This window comes from Scyliorhinus torazame, chromosome 17 (assembly GCF_047496885.1).
Source record: "Scyliorhinus torazame isolate Kashiwa2021f chromosome 17, sScyTor2.1, whole genome shotgun sequence".
NCBI lineage: Eukaryota > Metazoa > Chordata > Chondrichthyes > Carcharhiniformes > Scyliorhinidae > Scyliorhinus > Scyliorhinus torazame.
The window spans coordinates 160,070,169-160,093,502 of record NC_092723.1 but is presented as its reverse complement, the minus strand read 5'-3'; the positions used below and the strand labels follow the sequence as shown (position 1 = coordinate 160,093,502).

General features: G+C 42.1%; 1 protein-coding gene across 7 annotated transcripts in view; it reads right to left on the bottom strand.

The window, feature by feature from the left end:
* Window positions 1-23,334, bottom strand: part of eef2k (eukaryotic elongation factor 2 kinase) — an 85,686-nt gene that overhangs the window by 21,617 nt on the left and 40,735 nt on the right. For all 7 annotated transcript variants that reach the window (XM_072481478.1, XM_072481485.1, XM_072481480.1 and 4 more), the window contains 13 exons: window positions 23,066-23,166; window positions 18,719-18,779; window positions 16,189-16,226; window positions 13,591-13,762; window positions 10,950-11,099; window positions 10,416-10,548; window positions 9,659-9,786; window positions 8,476-8,686; window positions 7,819-7,886; window positions 6,484-6,558; window positions 5,057-5,110; window positions 3,637-3,777; window positions 2,515-2,703 (listed from right to left, as the gene is read on the bottom strand). In XM_072481478.1, coding sequence (XP_072337579.1) covers window positions 2,515-2,703; window positions 3,637-3,777; window positions 5,057-5,110; window positions 6,484-6,558; window positions 7,819-7,886; window positions 8,476-8,686; window positions 9,659-9,786; window positions 10,416-10,548; window positions 10,950-11,099; window positions 13,591-13,762; window positions 16,189-16,226; window positions 18,719-18,779; window positions 23,066-23,166 — 1,521 coding nt within the window. The remainder of the gene's footprint in view (window positions 1-2,514; window positions 2,704-3,636; window positions 3,778-5,056; window positions 5,111-6,483; window positions 6,559-7,818; window positions 7,887-8,475; window positions 8,687-9,658; window positions 9,787-10,415; window positions 10,549-10,949; window positions 11,100-13,590; window positions 13,763-16,188; window positions 16,227-18,718; window positions 18,780-23,065; window positions 23,167-23,334) is intronic.

Here is a 23,334-nt window from a genome sequence, read left to right as displayed (position 1 = left end):
GTTTTCTTTCTATTTGTAGGCATGGTTTTAACAGACTGACATTTGAGGCCCGATTGCTGCTGCAAAGAAAGTCAGGTTTTCTTTTACCACCCATCCTCCTGCGAACAGCTGAAGACCACCACCCACTATTCAAAAACTCTTGTACCTCCCAAAATCTAGGGTCATGCAAAATCTGGGGCATTAAAACAGGGTCACATTGAGAAAAAGTTCCGGATGCATTGCTTTACTGCAAGGGGTTTGCAGTGCAAAAGAGGAAGGAAGTCTTGCATTGCAGTTACAGCTGGAATACAGTGTACAATTTTGGCAGTACAATGGCGAGCTCTGTTGTCTCAGTGCCAGGGACCTGGGTTCGATTCCAGGCTTTGTGACTGTGTGGAATTTGCATTCCAAAGATGTGCAGGTTAGGTGGATTGGCCATGCTAAAACCACCCCATAGTGTCCAAAGATCTGTAGGTTAGGTGGGGTTACAGGGATAGCACGGGGGAGTGGGCCTAGGTAGGGTGCTCTTTCAGAGGGTCACTGCAGACTCGATATGCTGAATGGCCTCCTTCTGCACTGTAGAAATTTTATGGATTTTTATCTAATGACGATATACCTGCCTTAGTGGAGGTGCAACAAAGGTTTATTACATTGATTCCTGGGATGAGAAGGTTAACCTACAAACTTCAATTCTTTAAGAGTTTATGAAAAACAATCTCATTGAAACATATAAAATTGTTAGAGGACTTAACCGGGTAGATGCTGATTCCCCAGGCAGAGAGTCTAGAAATAGAAGCTGGTCTCAGGATAAGGAGACAATCATTTTGGTGGGAGATAAGGAAAAAATCTTCAAAGAGTTTGAATCTTTGGAATACTCTACCCCAGAGAGCTGTGGATGCTCAAGACATAAATAGATCAACTTTTGGATGCTAAAAGAATCAAGGGATAGGGCAGGAAAGTGACGTTTATTCAAATGATCGGCCATCATCTTGCTGAATGGCGTGTTCGAAGGGATTGCATCATCTATTTCTGTTACTATTTTTTACGTTGCTAAATTCTTTTCCCACTCATGTTATCCCTTAAATCATGCACTATTAATTTCACCCTCTCCTTGGCGTAACGTGCTCCACATTCTAACCTCTCTGGATTTTTTTTTTATTTTTTTTATAAATGTTTTATTGAAATTTTTTTCCCAAACAACAATTTTTCCCCTCTTACAAAGCAAACGCAACAATAACAATACAGAAATTTTAAACAATACACAAGTAACAAAACCCCTTTATCTTTGACCTAAACTAAACCCCCCCTCCCCCCCCCCCCCCCCCCTCCCCCTGGGTTGCTGCTGCTGGTCATCTGTCTTCCCTCTAACGTTCCCCTAGGTAGTCGAGAAATGGCTGCCACCGCCTGGTGAACCCTTGAGCCGATCCTCTCAGGGCAAACTTTATCTGCTCCAGTTTAATGAACCCCGCCATATCATTTACCCAGGCCTCCAGTCCGGGGGGTTTCGCCTCCTTCCACATGAGTAGGATCCTGCGCCGGGCTACTAGGGACGCAAAGGCCACAACGTCGGCCTCTTTCGCCTCCTGCACTCCCGGCTCTTCCGCAACTCCAAATAGAGCTAACCCCCAGCCTGGTTTGACCCGGGCCTTCACCACCCGCGAAATCACTCCCGTCACTCCCTTCCAATACCCTTCCAGTGCCGGGCATGCCCAAAACATATGTGCGTGGTTTGCCGGGCTCCCGCCACACCTCCCACATTTGTCCTCCACTCCAAAGAACCTGCTCAATCTTGCTCCCGTTATGTGTGCTCTATGTAGCACCTTAAATTGAATCAGGCTAAGCCTGGCGCATGAGGAAGAGGAATTTACCCTGCTTAGGGCATCAGCCCACATACCCTCCTCTATCTCCTCCCCTAGTTCTTCTTCCCACTTTCCTTTTAGTTCGCCCACCGACTCCTCCCCCTCTTCCCTCATCTCTCGGTAAATCTCTGACACCTTGCCCTCTCCGACCCACACCACTGAAAGCACCCTGTCCTGTATCCCCTGTGTCGGGAGCAATGGAAATTCCCTCACCTGTTGTCTAGTAAATGCCCTCACCTGCATATATCTCAAGAAATTTCCCCGGGGCAACTTATACTTTTCCTCCAATGCTCCCAAGCTCGCAAAAGTCCCATCTATAAATAAATCTCCCACCCTCCTAATTCCCAACTGGAACCAGCTCTGAAATCCTCCATCCATTCTTCCTGGGGCGAACCTATGGTTGTTCCTGATTGGGGACCCCACCAGGGCTCCCCGCACCCCTCTCTGTCGCCTCCACTGTCCCCAGATATTCACCTCTCTGGATTTTTAAGAAAAACTTTTCTTGAATGGTCAGAAAGAATAATCCTCTACGGTATGGAAAGACCCAGCAGTCAATATTCCATTTTTTTTTTAAAACAATGCTCGTGACCAGAGGAGAGTCCTCCATTTCAGCAGATAATGCCATGCATAACTCTGCTTTACAGGTATCTTGTTGTTGATAGAGTAACAAACATACCTCCACAGTGACATCTGTTAAGATTTGATGAGGCAACTGCAGATAGATTAGGCCAAGTGCAACAATTGCTTCCAGTTCCCCACAAAGTGCAGCATGTTCAAGATGGAAGATAGCAGACTTGCGATCCCATTCTTCCAGTTTATCACAGAGTCGACCAGCCTCATGATAACGTACCATAGCCAAATGAACCTGTATGGGAAATGTAATTAATTAGCTTGTGATTTACAGCAAGACAGAAGACAAACAAGGAAAGGCAAGGGTGTATGGATTGTTCCAGCAAACAGCTGTTATAATTGTTCCAAACACACAAGTTAAAGTTATAACAATTTATTTATTTATAAATTTAGCATACCCAATTCATTTTTTCCAATTAAGGTGCAATTTAGTGTGGCCAATCCACCTACCCTGCACATCTTTGGGTTGTGGGGGCGAAACCCACACAAACATGGGGAGAATGTGCAAACTCCACGTGGACAGTGACCCAGAGCCGGGATCGAACCCGGGACCTCGGTGCCATCAGGCAGCAGTGCTAACCACTGCGCCACCATGCTGTCCTATGATAACAATAAGGAAGGAAAAGTCATCCGAGTCAAGTTGAACTGTATGATTGAGGACAGTGACTGGGTGATCATAATCTAACTCTGTACACTGTAGCAGAGAGAAACGATTGAAGAAAATTGTGCAAACTTGAGGTTAATCACATCCACTTTCATAACTCTTCAGTTAGACATGGAGATTGATATGGTAGTTGACCTATAATCCCCAACCTCCCCAATATAGTGCTATGGAAATGAGGTAAAGTTAAGGGTGAGAATGCAAAGAAAAAGTGACTTCATCCAGGCCCGCAACAAGAGGAGGAGCAGCCAACAAGGTCCCAATACTGTACCACTGTATCATCTGGCCTCTAAGAAACACATAATCGGGGTATATTGTATCTACTTCCACTCATCGAGCTCCTTGCACACAATGTTGTGCTTTATATTGGTGGTCTGGACTCTTAAATAGTCTGTACCAATAACCAACAATATTGCAACTTGCGTTGCCTAAATACCATTTATCATACTGAACGGTGCAAAATAGACTCCTCAATCTTTCGACCAGAAGATTCCCTGTTGGAATTACCTTGCCCAGTATTGACTTCCCTATTTTCTTTTCCTGCTTGATGGCATTTAGTCGCTCCACCTCAACTGCGACACAGGAAGGCCGATGCATGTAAGCCCTGGACGTGTGGTATTGATTCCATTTGTCTTCGTTGTGGTGATCCTGAATGATAAGAATTACACTCTACGTAAATGCAGTGGCTTTGAATTTCTGTCAACAAAATAGATCAGCCTGCACATTGTCAATCTGCATATAGTGAAGCATTCATTCATCAGGTTTAGGAAATAGATTGCTTGTTTTACAAGTTGTATCCTGTGCACTGCAGACCTTTATTGCAATCACATTTACAAACTCAATCACAGCGTAAAATCATTTAATTTTCAATTGTCTAAGCCAGCTATTCCATACCCATGACATTAAATGAACCTTCTGCTTTCACAGATTCAAGTCAAAGCCCTACAAGCTCCAGAGCGAGTCCAATAGCCAGGCTAGAATAAGCAAGTGTAATTTCAGGGAATTATTTGGATTATAACTATTTTCATTAATTTTCTTCCTCCCTCTTTTGCAGGAGCCAGCTGTGGCTGTGACACAGTCACATAAATATCAATAACTCAGGGCAGCACGGTGGCGCAGTAGTTAGCACTGCTGCCTCATGGCGCCGAGGATCCGGGTTCAATACCGGCCGTGGGTCACTGTCCGTGTGGAGTTTGCACATTCTCCATGTGCCTGCGTGGGTCTTACCCCCACAACCTAAAGATATGCAAGGTAGGTGGATTGGCCATGCTAAATTGCCCCTACATTGGAAAGTTTAAAAAAATAAAATATAAATATAAATATCAACTCCTGGTAACTCCACATTTGAACGTGGAAGTGGACATTAGTAGGCTACTTGAGAAAATAAGTCCTGTACTCACATAGCATCTACTCACAAGCAATTCTTACGAACCACTGGCTGTTTACCCCTTCCCTGACGAGTGGAAACAGTTGTACCACTTCCAACTCCAGCTAAAAATTGGAAACTCAGAACAGACCAGGGATCAAATCTCAAACCTGCACCTTCTTGGCCTGCATCGTTTACACCTGGTGCTGCTTATACCTAGTGGGCAAATGGGGGAAACCTTCCGCGCCATATCTGTATAAATCATGCATTATTATTAAAATGCACACAACACAATAAAATGCAAGAACCAAGCAATCATGCATGATCACCGGCTGAATCCTATGACTGCGCCTGAGGACCGTTAAGGGTTGTTACATATTGGGGTTTGCATTTTTTTTTTTTTTTTTAAGGTAAAGAAACATAATTAAATAAAAAGGAAACTTTCAACAAAAACATACATATCTAATGCATCAAAGGGACATATTGTACACTGGAAGAGAACTGAAAGTCACAACAGATGTTGATGAACGAACCCTTCGGGTGACATACAGCACTACATACCCTTCGAAGACTGTCTTCATCGGATTCGCAATACCTTCGCATATTTGCATCAATCTAAACAAAATTGTAAAAAAAAAAAAGATCACACACAGCAGTGGCAGAGGCTTCTACAAATACATTTGGTTGCAATTAATATTGAACATATTCTCTAACAATATAAGGTGTGTACTATAACACTTCTTAATCTACAACATGTAGGTCAGCACTTGTTAACTCTTTGTGCAAGAAACGCTTGTTTTAAAATGGAAGTTATTAATTATGACCACAGCAAGTGCTTCATTTAGGAGCTGTTATCCCAAAGTTATATAATTATGCGTAACTAATAAATCAATGGATTCTTGATGTTTGGAACAGGAGGACACCATTCAGCACCTCTAACCTGTTTCACCATTCAATTTGATTGGTATAACCTAGCAGCTCTGTTTCCATAACCCTCAATCTTCTTGCCTCACTAAAGTCTATCAAATCTCAGGGTTGAAGATTTTAATTTAAACCAGAGCCTCAACAGCTTTTTTGGGACAGCTTTACTGTAATTCATTTGTTGTTGCAGTTTTGAAATTCTGCAGCATAGTCATTATAAAGGTGGGATCTGGGAGACCCTGTTGAAACAGCAGACAATGTGGATTTGAAAGGGATGATATTGTTATACAAAAGGGGCAGTGTGGTGGTGCAGTGGTTAGCACTGCTGCCTCACAGCAATGAGGACCCGGGTCACTGTCCGTGTGGAGTTTGCACTTTCTCCCCCACAACCCAAAGATGTGCACAGTAGGTGGATTGGCCATGCTAAAATTGCCCCTTAATTGGAACAAAAAAAATGTGGTACTCTAATTTTATTTTATTTTTTTAAATATAGTTGCACAAAGTCCATAGCACAGGAATAAGCTATTCAGTCCAGCGAACCTGTGCTAGTGCTTGCACTCCACACAATCCTCCACTCACTACTCTTCCTCTCACCCTATCAGCATAACGTTCTACCTCTTTCTCCCTTGCATATTTATTTAGCTTTCCCTTAAATACATCTATGCCATTTTCCCCAGCCGCTCCCTGTGGTATGTTCCACATTCTCACCACTCTCTAGGTAAAGAAATTTCTCCTGAATTCCCCATTGGATATATTGGCCGGACCTTTCTGGCCTTCATGCCGGTGGGATCTCTGGTCCCGCTAGCAGTGCACCCAAACCGCGGGTTTCCCAGCGGCATAGGGTGCATTCAACGGGAAACCCCATTGATAAAGGTGGGACCAGAAGATCCTGCCGCTGGCCAATGCGGACCATCCTTCGTGGCTGATTGTGTGGAAATCCCGCCCATTGTGACCATCTTATATTTATGCCCCCTAATTGTGGACATCCACACCACTGGGAACACATTCTCTACATTTATTCTATCTAACCTTCTCATTATCGTTTATTATGGTAAGTTGCTCATTACCCGATCTCCAGGTTCCCCTTCCAGTTCACTCCTCCGCTCACTGGGGCATCCACTATCACCACCGTTTTCAGACATCTGACAGCAGAACAGGAGAACTGTTACAAAGCAGGCTCAGGTAGTCTCCAAAACTATGCACTGAAATGGTTATGTAACAAAGCAAGGCAGGCGGTCAAAAAGGAAGTTAAACTTTATTTTGAGATAGTACAAAAGGCTGCTTTTGCTGCCACAGCCGTGCTTTCAGAGTTATATGCTGATGGCAGGCCCAGGTTAACATTTACCATTTTATAGACGGCAATGTGCAGCAGAGTGCATGTGCGCTTATCATTGTCCCTGGCTGCAGGAAGAGGGAATGGTGTTAATTTCTATCCTGGACTGACAGTAATGGCTTTTGGAAACTCCTTTACAGGGATAGAAGGATTTGCAGGCGGGGAAAATAAGACAGTTTCCTTGTGGGATATTTTACTGCAGTTCTATTGGCCAGTGTTTCAAACTCTGTCTCACTATGTAACGCAAGACTTTTGTGTTTATGGAGGCTGCGCCTTCCCTCACTCAGCTTCCTGGAGCCGCGCCACACACACAGTAATGTAAATGGATTGTGAATTACTGCGAATGTTAGACCATATTGCCTCTCCTCATTCTTCCTCCTTCTCCCATTCAGAGTTCCAGGCTGCAGGCTCCAACAGTGACATCATTGGATTTCTGCGCATGCGCAGACCAATGAGAATGCATAGATGGGTATCAGTGGCCATATTGCATTGGCAGGAGACACTTGAGCACAAAACGTGGATGTACAAAAACATCTCCTTAGAGAAAAGTACTAGCAACAGTTAAATATAAACCTGGTTTTAAAAAACTAATTTGTGAGGAACAGGACAAGGTAGACATTAGTTTTATCATTCCACAGCACCAACTGAATGTGAATAAAATGTCTGACTGGAACCAATATATTTTGGCCATTTACTTTCCTTTGATTCCACAGAATTCCTTTTGATTCTATATCAAATGGATAATGTATGGTTGTGAATGAATATACCATAACATAGAATTAATTAAGATTGCAGATAAGTTGCACATTCTCCCAGTGTTTCACCCCCACAATCCAAGCATGTGCAGTGTAGGTGGATTGGCCACACTAAATTGCCCCTTAATTGGAAATAAAAATTGGGTACTCTAAATTTATTAAAAAAAGATTGCAGATAAGTAAAAGAAATTGAAAGGCTGAAGCAGAGGCCATGTTAATCGCATACATTACAGAGATACCTGAAGTTGTTTCTAAAAAAGAGATTACATGCAAAACTACATATTAGAACAACCCCAATTTATATATGATCTTACCCTTCTCTCAGCCAATGAATCACTGTGCTCATCACCCAGATTATCAACTTCATTAAATAATGTCCAACCTAGAAGAAAGAAGGAACCGAATGTTACATTATTTGAAGCATCTTGACCTAGTCATAGAAAACAGACTATGGAATGTAACCCTCCCAACGGTTAAAAAAGTCCAGTAAACCCATGCACTAAAAATAAAGTGCCTGAATATGTCAAATTCTAAGCAACTGCCGAGCAAGGAGATGGGGCGAGGGGAGGAAGGCAAAATTGGAGGAAAAAAAGATCAAAGCCCATAGACAATTCCTTAAATTGTACATTATTGAAAGAACACACTCCTACCAACTCAATTCTTCCTCCCTTGAATAAGGATTTTGAAAGAGCAATGGTCACTTCCAATGTGATGCAATATAAAAATAATGTTAACAATCTCCTGCCTGTTGGCATCTATCCCCATTCTAAATATGAAATGCGCAAGCATAATCCTCGGCCAGGCAGCCCCTTTAGCCTATTTTGTCAGTCAATCAGGTCATGACTGATTTGTGCCCCAAATTCATTTACCTGCATTTTACTCCATATTCCTCAATATCCTTACCCAACCGAATTAGCCCAAACCACCCATGCTATGCTCTAACAAAGTCAACGGACGAAAATGGATTTTACCCATTGGAGATTTTCCGAAATAGCTTTCTTTCAGGTTCCACCAAGATGATGGGGAGCAGGGGAGCGAGTCAAACATGCTATCGCTCATATTTTCATCGGCAGAGGTCTCGGAGAGTCGTGTCAGAATTGGAGGTCTTGAGCCTGAGATGGTCCTCACTCGAGGGCTCCCACAAACTTCCTCCGTGCCTCGAATGACGGTTTTGGCTGTTTTCTGATTCAAGGAAGGCAGAAACTTACTTATTCAAAGAGGAACACCCATTTGCACATAAATGAGGAATAAAACAAATGTACATCAAGAGGGTTGAAGAGCATTTTCCTGATCAGAGTTCGAGTGCCCAGTATTACTTCATGCAATGCGTATTTTCTTACTTCGTTAAGTTCAATCATTTGCAGGTTAACTTTCTCACCCAGACAGCTGTTGACACCATAGCATCGCCTGTCTCCAATCCTGACATATTTGCTGTAAAATCCATCATCCATTTCTGTCATTTCCAGACTCAAACTATTCAAATACTCTTCTGGTCAACCTCATATCTTCCACCCTCCACAAAACCTAGATCAACCAAAATTCTGCTTCTCTAACCTACACACCACCAACACTTACCCCTTTAACTCACCCAGCATTATGTCCCAGCTGACTCCATTTGGCCTCCTTCACCTTGCCCCACTCTTCCCCCTCAACAAACACTTCCAATTTAAAATATTCATGCTTCTGTGCAGATCCTTCTGTAGCCTCAGCTCACTCCCTGCCTCTTTTCCTCCTTCAGCCCTACAAATTCCTCTCCCCAGAAGTTTCCATTCTTACGATTCTGAAATCTAGTGCACACACCTCCTTTGTCCTATTTCTGGTGGCCATCTAGGTCCACCAACATTTTCTTCTTTCAGGATAAAACCCCCATCAATTTGATACTGAACAAAGCCCCATCAATTTGAGACTGAACAATACAGAAGGTCTCATTTTCACGGTGGGCTGATTTAGATTATTTAGAAGCATTCAGTAGAATGTTACAGTTTCTCTCAGTGTGGGGCTGTCTGGTTGTGGTGCCCTCTATGTTTGATGCTCACATGCAGAAAAGAGTCACTTGGTCAGATTCCACAGCTGCCATCCAGCAAGAGCCATTGCCTTCCAGGCATGAATTGAGACACACAAACAGACTACACAGTTATTATATAAAGCGCTAACCAGTAGGTTCTGTGCATGTTCCAATGTTTCCTTTTCTTTAGGAGATAAATCAAATGGTGTAAGTCCCATTTTCTTACAAATACTGTTGCAAGCATGAGAATGGAAAAACAAGGCCATCCCTCGCACACCTGTAATGAAAAGTGCAGGATCAGTATACCGATTTCCAAAAATGAACACACTGTTGTTTACCCTCAGGATATCGCATTGTGGGCTGTCTTATGGTCCAATGGGGCAGTGCACCATGTAGTGTAGTGCTGAGCTAAACCAACCAGAAAAGACTCCGGTTCAGTCCCTCAATCTGTGTTGAGTTAAATCACTCCACTGGGGCAGTGAAAGCATTTCAATTGGCCTCAGTGCCCATGGGACGAGCACACCATTATTCACTGTCCAGGAATCACACGTGGATGAGGTATCAGAGGGTCATGAGCCAAAATTTTGAACACTTCAGTCAAATCTCCCTTTAAGTTTCACTGTTCTATGAATGACTACATCAGCATCTCTAGTCTTTCCATTTAACTGAAATCCCTCATCTCTGGTATCATTATTTTGTTGAATGGCAGATTAGGTTTGCAAGGCCAAACAGCCTACTTCTGCTCTTATGAAGTACATCCTTAATATCTGGTACATCTCCTCTGTACTCTCTCCAAGTACTTGACATTGTTCCTGAAGTGCGATGCCCACAATTAAACACAATACACTAACGGTGGGCAAATCTGTGCTTTGTAGAAGGTTTAGCTAGTTTATAAAGAAACATTACCCAAATTGCCATCTCCAAAGTCTGTGCCACCAAACGTATGAATCTGAGGATCGGTGTACAAATCTCCCACTCCCTGGATGTCAACAACAATCAACTGGTGTGCGGAGCGTTCAAAGGTGAAATGGCTAAATGCCTGTAATTGTATGACAAGGTTAAAGGAAGGACTAGTTAATGGGTTTGATTTTAGTCGACGAGTATTTCACAATTCAAAGTAAACATGCTTATTCACAGGCATTGAGATAGTATTTGCCCATAGATTTTGCAGACAGAAAACACATTGCACAACAAGACTCCTTTTTTAAAACTATGATCTTAAATTTAAGGCAATAATTTTCTTTCATTCAATCCCATGGGACTTCAAAAATATCTTTGAAAATAGTGCAATCCTACACACACAGACCTCTTTTCTGGTTGGGAAATTTCAAGCTTCAGTAAGGCAGTACAAATAAAGTTCTATCTGGTTGGAACAGATGATCTAGAAATGTATGATACGGGCACTGATCTATTCTGCATTATCCCCAATCTATTACTTACCTGTGGAGTAAGGCGAAAATTTTCGTCCCTTACAAAGCCAGAGTTGGAATTGTATTTGATGTATTTACCCTCGATATAATGTTCCAAATGGTACAGAGGCTTTCCAGGCCTGGCTTTCATCTCCAAAATACACATCTGCATAATGTCAACCTGTTATGAAGGACAAAATAAATAAGCACTTAAAATGTGTAGTACATTCTTTCTAAACAACTTCAAGAGTGATTATTTTTACATTTGCAGTATTTTTTGTTAGATATGCTGCCTGCGTCTATGCTGCCCCATCCCAAACATCTCCTGGAAACACTGGCTCACCCTGGAGCATGCATTTGGTTATCAATCCTTCCTGTGCAAAATGAAAGGCCTGAAGTTAAATACCACCTTTCACAATTTCAGATATCTCAAAGAGCTTAACAAGCAATGAAGCAACTTTGAAATGTTTGCAGGAAATGTGGCAGACAATTTGCACACAGCAAGGTCCCACACACAACACTGAGATACATTTGCAGATAAGTCAGTTTTAGTGGCAGTGGCTGAAGGATAAATATTGACCTTGGCGCCTGGAGAACACTCCTGGTCTTCTTCAAAACAACGTAGTGGGATCTTTCACATCTACTCAAGGGGGAAACAGGGGCCTCAGTTTAACATCTCATCGAAAAGATGGCACCTCTAATAGTACAGCACTCACTCAGTACTGCACTTGGTGTGTGGGCCAAGATCTTGTGTTTAGATAATGGAACCTGAACCCACAGCTTTCAGCTTCAATGGCGAGCATGCTATCCATTGAGCCATGGTTAACATGGTGGAAAACTATACAATGAGTGTTAACAGGCCACTTGAACCTCTGAGCAAGGGCATAACAACCAAACATGATCACGCCTTCACAATAAGAGTTAATGAGGAGAGAACATGTACCAAAAATACATGTTCCAGCAGAATGAAGACAATGCCAACTTTTATTGGATGTTGCTCTGATCTGCTCTGATTTTAAGGCACCAGATTTTAACACCAATCTGGAGATTTTGACAAGCAATAACCTCTACAGTTCTTCTGACGGCAGTGAACTGAGCCATCGAGGTTAGGTTTGATCAGGCTAGGTTGTCAATGGCGAGTCATTTGGTCGCAGCCAGGGTAGCAATGAGCACAATTGTTAGTTGGACAAGGAACCAGAATATAGTCAGTGTCCATGGAACATATACGTTAAGAGGCAGCATATATAGAAGGCTAGGAATGGTGGTTGAATGGCAGAGAGGAAAGTGACTTCTGTAGTGTCTCTGACTGGGCTGTTGTCAATTTCAAAAACAATTTATTTTGTAATACAGATCCCACACCACTATTGTGTCTTCATCAGATTGTACAATAGTAATTTGATACCAGTATGACTTCATCAACAGCACACACAATAAGGGGACATAAATAAAGGCAGAATACTGCTGATACTTGAAATCTGAAATAAAAACAAAGGATGGTTTAGCACAAGGCTAAATAGCTGGCTTTTAAAGCAGACCAATGCAGGCCAGCAGCGCGGGTTCAATTCCCGTACCAGCCTCCTCGAACAGGTGCCGGAATGTGGCGACTAGGAGCTTTTCACAGTAACTTCATTTGAAGCCTACTTGTGACAATAAGCGATTTTCATTCATTTCATTTTCAAATACTCAGTAGGTCTAGCAACCTCTGTGGGGGAAAAACAATTAACATTTCAGGTCGAATACGACTTCTTCAGAACTGAAATAAGGCTGAAATGGAATGGGTTTTCATAGAATCCCAGTGCATTCGGCCCATCGAGTCTGCACCGACCCTCCGAAAGAACATCCCACCTATGCCACTCTCCCGCCCTATCCCCATAAGTCCACCTAACCTGCACATCCCTGGAGACTAAGGGGCAATCCACCTAACCTGCACATCTTTTGGACTGTGGGAGGAAACAGAAGCACATGGAGGAAACCCACACAGACACAGGGAGAGTCACACAAGGCTAGAATTGAACCTGGGTTCCTGGCGCTGTGAGGCAGCAGTGCTAACCACTGTGCCACTTTTTTATGTCAGGGGGACATCCCACTTACATGACTAAAACATCAGCACACTGTCACTCCAGTGTTTCTTGAAAACATTCCTATCCACAAATTATTCTTTATTGGTATAGTGCTGAATTTGATTTAAATTCAATTATTGCAATTACATACGAGGTGCTAATCCTGCAGTGCAATCAGTATCATGCAGTCAAGCAGTAGCCACTGTCAGTACAAAAACAGATGTAAAGTTGAATAAAACACAGTCATAATGTGATTAGCATTCTGATGACTGTATTTATATTTCATGATTTGAACTTCCACTCCCAATTAGCTTCCTGTCCTGTAATTGTTTGTTACGGATTCATTACTGTTGACAATTTGCAATTGTGTATGGACCCTAAACCATAAGAGTTTCGAGATGACCAAGGTGATAGATTTTGTTATGCAAGGTTAATAAGGATTACAGAACCAAGACAGATTGATAAGAGTTAAGACAACGATGAGCCATGATCAAATTGAATGGTGGAACAGGCTACAGAAGCTGAATGGTTTGCTCCCTATTCCCATGTTCAGAATTCACAATTAAGGGATCTGAATTTGCTGATTAGTGGTCCCAATATCTATTATTTCACCTGTTTTGGAGGTTTGTGCCGGTTGTACTCTTCACCCCAGAGCTTTGCTTCCATTTGAAGTCGTACATCCTCAAAATACACATCACGATCCACAGAATCTAAGTAGCGCTTTGCCACATAATTGGAGGCGGTTTTCCACTGCTGGTGACGTGTGAAATTTGAAAGCTTCTTCCTGATTAAAAAAAGCAAAGCAACAAAATGTAGCCTCTGATAACTAATTTGCAATTATGACAACTTTGCACATTACTTTTCTACATTGATTTCTCAGGAGCAATTTCCTGAATATGCACTGCAGGTACCTTTTTACCACTTTCTAGTGTTGGTTCCCCTCTTCCCCATATTCCCCATAACCAATTTTCACTAATTTCCTCCACACCCCTGCAACGTTACTGAAACTGTTGACCTCTCTGTAAGGCATGATTCAACAGATGATGATGATGCTCCAGTATCTGGTTCAAGTGAGTCTCAACAATGTGTCATCAGAGTGAAAACAAAATTTCCTTCCCCAACAACCACATAAATATTCCCAGCGACAACACTCAAACCTTACGTATGAATAAAGACAATTAGGGCGGCACTTTGCTACTTCTAATGCTCAGTATAATCTACGCCCAGTTATAAAACAAAACAGAGACAGTACATGCAACGCTCTACTGCACAGTTATTTAAAAATAATTCAACCCAAATAAACAAAAGGCCAAAATTTCAGTTCATATAGTGCGGAAATGACGGCAAAATGGAGTTTGCCTACATGTTTCTACGGTTGGTTTTGAAGCAGGTAGTGTCACAGCGCTATGAGCTGACTGTAAATTAATACTGCATGCACACAAAGACACTAATTTAGAGAAATGTCCTGCCTCATGTCTGCAAATTTCAAAACATCAGCAACTCATTTAATTTACTAACAAGGGAGAAATCCCAGATACCACACAGCTATACTAATCTAAAATAAATCCTCATCGACTGTATTTTAAAATAAACATGATTAAAAAGGCACATATAATAGTATCCAGGGAAATGCCAGAGTAAGGAGACAGTGCAGAATTATTTCAGGTAGAAAACTTCTCCTGGAGTAATGGGTGAAATTCCCTCTTCCTATGCTGTTGAATTCTTGATGTGGAGATGCCGACGTAGGACTGGGGTAAGCACAGTAAGAAGTCTTACAACACCAGGTTAAAGTCCAACAGGTTTGTTTCAAACACTAGCTTACGGAGCTCCAAAAGCTAGTGTTTGAAACAAACCTGTTGGACTTTAACCTGGTGTTGTAAGACTTCTTACTGTTAAATTCTTGGAATCTTAGGGCAGCACGGTGGCACAGTGGGTTAGCCCTGCTGCCTCATGGCGTCGAGGTCACAGGTTCGATCCCGGCTCTGGGTCACTGTCCATGTGGAGTTTGCACATTCTCCCAGTGTTTGCGTGGGTTTCGCCCCCACAACCCAAAGGTGGATTGGCCACACTAAATTACCCCTTAATTGGAAAAAATGAATTGGAATGAAATGAATAAAAAAAATAGAAATGAATTTTAAAAAATAGAAATGTTTTTTTTTTAATTCTTGGAATCTTGAATGAGGAAAATTTTCTTAATAATCTAAGTAATCAGTTACTACATCCACCAACTGTTAACGGGTTTCTCAATACTTCCTGTATCCCAACTCCCTCAGCTTCACTGGTTGGTAATCAAGTGGAGAGGGAGTAAGCAACAATAAACCAGAGTTCTGGCCACCTCGTGTATTCTACTAGCCTGGGAAAATTATTTTGACTGTAATAGCCACGCCACCATCCCAGCTTTGATTTGTCAGCAAACTGGAGTTTACCTGGCCTGCGTAATTCAGTGCCAGACTAGCTGATGACCAAGTAATAGAAGTCACTGTTACCAAAACTCTCTTTTATTTCCAGATTTAAAAAAATATATTTAGAGTACCCAATTATTTCTTTTTCCAATTAAGGGGCAATATAGTGTGGCCAAGAGCAGCACAGTGGCTCAGTGCGTTAGCCCTGCTCACAGCGCCGAGGTCCCAGGTTCGATCCCGGCTCTGGGTCACTGTCCGTGGGGAGTTTGCACATTCTCCCAATGTTTGCGTGGGTTTCGCCCCCACAAGGTAGGTGGACTGAACATGCTAAATTGCCCCTTACTTGGAAAAAAATGAATTGGGTACACTAAATTAAAAAATATATATAGTGTGGCCAATCCATTTAACCTACACCTCTTTGGGTTGTGGGGGTAAAACCCACAGACACGGGGAGAATGTGCAAACTCCACACAGACAGTGACCCGGGGCCGGGATCGAACCCGGGTCCTCAGTGCCGTAGGCAGCAGTGATAACCACTGTGCCACCAATTTCCAGATTTTATTAATTGAATCTTAACCCATGTCTCCAAAACGTTAGCCTGGGCCTCTGGATTACTACTCTAAATGACATTACCACTGTGCCACCATCTCCCCCTAGCATATGATAAATGTACATCCAGAGCAAACAGAAGTGAGCAACAGTGAGAAATGTACAGCTTCACTTCACTCAGAATTCCCAGACCTCTGTGCCTATTCTCACCTACATTAAATATTCAATGGCACAGCAAATATATTTAAAAAAAACTTACGTTCTGTAACATTCCCGCATTGCGCCACGACCAAAAGGCTGAAAGGGAAACATGAATCTTACTTATGCAATTTCTGTAAAACTTTCTGAAAAGGAGAAGGAAGTACAATGAATGTCAAGCACTTATTTCTAGAGAAGCTTTCACAAGCTTTTCCTTTACTTTAAAAATCATAAAACCAGCATTCAAATTAAGTTAAGGAACGTGGTAACCAGCAGTGCACACACCACAGCTATTTGAAGGTATATCCCAAGCAAGAAGAATCACTGCCACGAGAGAAGGACGATGCACCTAGTTTCTCACAGTAAGTCAAAACAGGTTGAAAGTTGCTTTTGTATTGAACAGAAATGGCAACAAACACTAAAGATGAGGCTAATTTGTGCCTTAATTAAAAGTGAAGAATCTTTCTCCATTAAGTCCTCACTTTAAGTCACCCGTTCAACATTATTTTACTTAAACACGGTTTAACCTTGAGGATCTTTTTCCATTTCGGATCTAGGTAGTCTGCACTCGGGCCAACCCCCCACCACATGCACTGTAATCTGGGCCGTCCGCCACCCTAGTCACGGAGGTCAAGGCTGTGGGAAAAGAGTAAGGCCCAAGGTTCTGGAGCACAGGGCAGAGACAGGAAGCTGCCGGCCACCGGCCAGGTAATGAAGTGCGAGTAACATATGACCATGGAGCGGCCCCCACCACTCCCAGCTCCATCAACAGCCCAGGAAAGAGGAATGGCCCCTGCAGACTGTCAGTAAGCGATCCAGACTTTTCTTTTGGGGGGGGGGGGGGAGAGAGAGAGAGAGAGAGAGAGAGAGAGAGAGAGAGAGAGAGAGAGAGAGAGAGAGAGAGAGAGAGAGAGAGAGAGAGAGTGTGAAAGAGAGAGAGTGTGTGAAAGAGAGAGAGAGAGAGAGAGAGAGAGAGAGAGAGAGAGAGAGAGAGAGAGAGAGAGAGAGAGAGAGAGAGAGAGAGAGAGAGGAGGAGAGACAGAGCGGGAAGGGAGGCAGGCAGCAGAGTGGGAAAGTGGGGGCGAGAGAGAGAGAGAGACAGGCAGAGTGGGAAAGGAGGAGTGGGGTAAGGAGAGAGAGGATGAGAGAGAGCGCGTGAGCGAGCACAAGCAAAAAGTTGGGCTGAGTTTCAGGAGTGCTGTGGGTGAGACTCAGAAGCTGTGCTTCTCAAAGCTTGTTTGGGTGATTTAATGTTATCTAGTTTCAATGTTATTTCTGTTGTATTCAGTGATTTATTTGATTTTTCAAGCTATTGAACTAGGAATGCACAGTGCTACACATGAAAGAAATATTTCAACTTGTACATTAGTTTTTCCAGGCATGAAATGTCTGATGGAACTGATTGATTCCTATGGGAACCCATTATTCACTTAAAGAGACCTCAATTAAAGTTGTGGTTGCGTTCCTGAAAATCACAACTTTAATAAAAATAGTAATTTTTATTATTGTCACAAGGATGCTTATATTAACACTGCACTGAAGTTATTGTGAAAATCCCTTGGTCGACACACTCCAGCGCCTGTTCGGGTAAACAGAGGGGGAATTCAGAATGTCCATTTCACCTAACAAGCACATCTCTCAGGACTTGTGGGAGAAATCGGGGCAGCCGGAGGAAGCCCACGCAGGCACAGGGAGAACGTGCAGACTCCACACAGCCAGTGACCCAAGCCGGGAATCAAACCCGGGTCCCTGGAGAACTTGCTGTACATGACAGTACATGCGTAGTCTACACTTCATTAATGTTCACTCTGCAGCTTGAGGAGCAAACCACACTTCTCTAAAGCATATATTATAAATATATTCTATGTCTTACCATTAAAAAAATCAAATTTGCATTTATGCAATGTAAATTATAATATCAGGATGTTCAAAGTAGTTTAGCACCAAATGAATACTTTTGAAATGCAGTCACCATTGTAATGTAGTGGAATACGACAGTGAATTTGCAAACAGCAAGGCCTCACAATGACAAATCTGTTTTTTAGTGATGTTAGTTGAGGGATACCAGAGAGAGAACTCCCTCCTGCTCTTCTTTGAATACTGCTCTGGGATCAGTGTGCAGATGGGGCCTTGGTTTAACATCACATCCAATCCACCTCCAACAATATGGTTTCCCCCTGTATTAACCTTCCAGCAATGCAGTGCTCCCTCAGTACTGCAGAGGTATCTCCCTTTCTGGAGTGAAGCATATGACCATAAGGCTGAACAAGAAAATGCATTTCTACACGTCTCAGATATACAGATTGCTTGGCAGGTTATTGATGTGTGTTTTTTCCTTTTTAGTGTTTACCGGACTCACTGATAGGTAAAGAGCTGCTCATAGCAGATTAATTCAACTTTTCTAACCCAGCTGTGAACTGGCAATGGCAAAGGACTGGGACTTTGCTTATTGCCTACATTCTGACTGGATTAATGATACAGTAAGATGATAGCAGGCAAGCAAAATACTTAACAGCAAGATTCAAAACAATAATTGCTGCATGAAATAGTTTTTTAAAAAAATTTTTTAACACAATAAATTGTGGTATTACCTGTTTTGCCATTTTCATGAATACTTCATCTTCTACCCATTTTCCTGAAATAGCATTGTACCTATCAAGACAGAAAAATCAAGCGAGAGATTATTTGAATTCTGAATCATTTCTCCACACCCACTTGCACCTTCGCCCAATTGGAAACAGCAAACCCGAAATAAAATACAAAGAAAACCTGCATTTGAATTGCACCTTTTAGGGTCTCTCAACGTGTAGTCACTCTAATGTAGGAAAGCCAAGTCAATGCTTGGGACCATCTGATTAGCTGTAAAATTCAACAATTGGAACTATGTTGCCAAAAATGGCTCTAATAAAGAATCCAATCATTAGTTTTTTGACACAAAGAGGTGCTGGGACAATCCTCTAACTAAATTGATACCATGTTTCCTACATTGAGGATTTGCCCACATTATCCAATATGATGGCGTAACTCATTTTAGTCAGTTTCAGAACTGAATCAGACTAAGGACCGCTCTGCAAATAGTCAGCTCGTTCTCAAATTAAGCTTCCCTATGCCCCACCTAACTTTCTTAAAATACCTTAGCAACTGACCTTGAACTTATGGATCGTTTATGGTTTCTCTGAACAGGAGGTCTGGTATGGTGACCATTGATATGTTTCCTGTCCAGGAAGTGGCCAGTGAATCTGCCAATTGTATTTAGATTCCTACCAGCCAACCCCATGCTGCGTAAATGGAACATCGTTTCTCACTCCATAATGTCAATGAATACCCACTGGAAGGATCTGAAACAAGACAACAAATTATCTGTTGTTTCAGATTGCCATAGATATGTTTCAATGTCTCGACTGCACCCAAGTGCTTCAATAAAATCCATAGAATCGTAACAGAGCAGAAGGGACTATTTGGCCCATCAAGTCTGCACCAATCCTCTGAAAGAGCATCCTACCTAGGCCACTCCCCCGCTCTATCCCCGAAACCCCACCTAACCTTTGGAGGCTACGGGACAATTTGGCTACGGGACAATTTAGCAAGGCCAATCCACCTAACCCGCACAAATCTGGACTGTGGGAAGAAACCAGAGCACCTAGAAGAAACCCATGCAGACACTGGGAGAATGTGCAAACTCCACACATAGTCACCCACGGTCAGAATCGAATCCGGGTACCTGGCGCTGCAAGGCAGCAGTGCTAACTGCTGTGACACCGTCTCTCTATCAAAGTGTCCAAAAGAAAGTTGGACTCGCGAACATAAAATTCCTGAAACCAGTTGGTACCAGGAACATATTACAACTCAATCCAAAAAATTTATGTCAAGTAGCTGATAGCCCTCATCTCTGGGTGTGTTCTTAGATGGGCGGCACGGTAGCACAGTGGTTAGCACTGTTGCTTCACAGCGCCAGAGACCCGAGTTTGATTCCCGGCTTGGGCCACTGTCTGTGCGGATTCTGCACGTTCTCCCTGTGTCTGCGTGGGTTTCCTCCCACAAGTCCCGAAAGATGTGCTTGTTAGGTAATTTGGACATTCTGAATTCTCCCTCAGTGTACCCGAACAGGTGTGGCAACTAGGGTATTTTCACAGTACTTCATTGCAGTGTTAATGTAAGCTTACTTGTGACACTAATAAAGATTATAAATGTCGTCAATAGGAGATTAAGGCTGATCATGGTAGATATCCGGAATCAAACTGTCAGCCAACACTGACATGGAAATATTACAGGAACAGAGGAGGGCAAAATTAAAGAAGCTATATCCTAAATTGAGAAATGTATTTCATTCTGCAGTTTTCACCTGGTGTGATAATGAGGCATCCAAATCAGAAATTCCTACTTACAGTATTGATCAATGTTAAATTAACAGATCTCAGTTTAGCCAGATGTAGGGAGTGCTACAATCGGCCTGAGCATTTCTGGACTGGAAAGGAAAAGTAGCCAGGGTTCCTAACATTGATTACTACGCAGTGACTCCCAGTTGGAAATGGCACACTTGTTGGATGTCAGACGAGAATAGGGTCAGGTTTTGTTGGGATGTCCTTCATGAATCACCTATAGACATTCACTGTCTAAATGCAGACACTTTGTGTATAATACTGGAGAAAATAAAGTAATTGACTTTAGGGAGGGAGGGAGGGGGGGGGGGAGATCTCAATTGTCCAATAAAACGACATTCCCTCCCAAAAGAAATACCTCCATTATTTGCAGACTATATTTACAGCCTGGGAAAGTAACAGCTGCTATCAAAATAGAAATCCAGGCTCACCCCATACACACTTCTGTCTATGACATTATATACTGACAAAACAGCTTATTGCTAAATATTGCATACAATTTTACCCACAGTACATCCTATATAACTCCATGAGCAAAGCAGCAAAAGCACAGTTGTCTTTTTGACAACCAAATCCATAGATTATTATTTTTTCATTAAAAATGTTTTAAAGTATTTTACAACCATGCATACTGGAACTTCTATTTCCAGCAGAGACTGACTGGTCTATTTTTGGCTTACACTTAGGAAAAAAGTCATTCATAGCAGTCACATACTTTAGTCTGCCACATATCTCATTACCATTACTGTGAGGCTGTGTACCAATAATATTCTGGCATTATTCATTAAAAACAAAGTCATTACCGGATGCTTTAATTAAAAGGGTGCATACCCTCAGATACAAACACGACTGCTGAGTTCCCAGAGGGTTTTCCATGAACTGCGATGTTGAAAGTTTGATTAAACTGGCTAGACGCCAAGTTCAATAATAAATCTAGAACGTACTGCAATACTGTAGCTTTGCAAAAGTCAGCTCGTGTTACTGATGCTTGTTTATAATATTCCTTTTTAAAGGTTGCCCTCTCATACACTAGACTTTTCAGCATGGTTTTTAATCAGCAAAGAACAACAAAGAACAAAGAACAAAGAGAACCAAACAAGGTTTTAAAACAGCAGAGGAACTTCAAATATACAAAACACCAAACAGGAAATAAATATTGCACAATATTTATGAAAAATAGTTAATTTCTCATAAAAGCTTTATTTCTATTCTGTAAACATCAAGACTTTAGAACGGTGCAGGAGGGGATTTACTAGAGCAGAGAAGTTTAAGGAGAGTTCTAAAAGAATTGTTCAAAATCATGAAGGGCTTTTACAAAATAAATATAAAGAATCTGTTCCCACTGGCAGGGAGGAAGGTCAGTAACCCGAGGACACAGATGAAAAATAATTTGCAAAAAGGGTCTGACGGGGGAGAAAAATAATATATTAGGCAATAATTTGCTATGATTTGGAATGCGCTGCCTGAAAGAGCGGCAGAAGCAGATTCAGTAGTTACTTTCAAAAAGAAAATTAGATCAATACTTGAAAAGAAAAAAAACTACAGGGTTAAGGGGAAGGAACAGCGCGTGTGGGTCTAATTAGATAGCTCTTTCAAAGAACTGGCACAGGTACAATGAGCTGAATATCCTTCATATACATTGTATGATTTTATAATAGCTATGACCCATTCTGGAGTACAGTTCCTTTTTTTTTTCCCAATTAAAGGAGCAATTTAGTGTGGCCAATCCACCTACCCTACACATCCTTGGGTTGAACCATGCAGACACAGGGGGGCTGTGCAAACTCCACATGGACAGTGACCCGGGCCGGGATCGAACCCGGGTCCTCGGCGCCGAGATGCAGCAGTGCTAACCACTGCACCACCCCCCACCCTCTGGAGTACAATTTCACAACCACTGGTTGGCTCTGGTACTTTGACCCAAGTGATCATTTTTCGTGCAATAGCCTATAGTGAACTGGTAGGTTACTGGCCTCACCCACCTCACTGGATAATGGACTGAAAATTCTGCCTGATGTTTCTGCTCCCTAGCCAAACACTAAGGACAACTGTAGTATCTCAAATGGTTCAATTCTCAAACAAAGAGTGTGACTAAGTCTACAAAAGTCTGACTTCGAAAAGCAACTGATTGAGGGAGAACACTCCCTAAGTTTGGTTGATGTCAAACCACTTCAGGAGAGTTGCTTATGATCTCAAACAGACCACAACATTAATCCTCCTCTACTTTAAAAAATACTTTGTCCAAGGAAGAACAAAGACTTTGCCCTTTGTATAGGAAATTCCTTCCCCTTTGGCTTTATCTCAGTACAGCAGTTGAGAAACGCTATGGATATTAGTACAGTGAATTGATGGCACAGGTTAATGGTACCACATTTAGAAAAAATATTTAGGTAGATTCCTGTTGATCCTTAACTTCAACAGAACCCAATTCTGTTCTGAATTATGTTTACTGTGTGTTAAATTCTGTTCCTCACAAGGTATTTTATTTTTACATCCAAGACACATATTTTAGACTCTAAGGAATCAAATGATGAAACTAAAGCTACAAGAAATATAGACCTGTAACGAGTTGCTGTCTCAGTCTCAATTTCTTCCAGATGGAATTCTGCCCAAGGATCAGGTACGTGTTTGGCTTTTTCAAATGCGTGTCTCCAAGCATCCTGTGAAACAGACAAAACAATTCAAGTTTCTTTACCAAAGGTCTGGTGCTAATTCTCCATTTCATTTGTAGAAGCAATCTACATAGGCTATTCTAATTAGACCACTTTCGCATTTGTAAACCAGTGATCTATATCAAAGCCACAGATGGCATCCAAGATAGTTGCTCC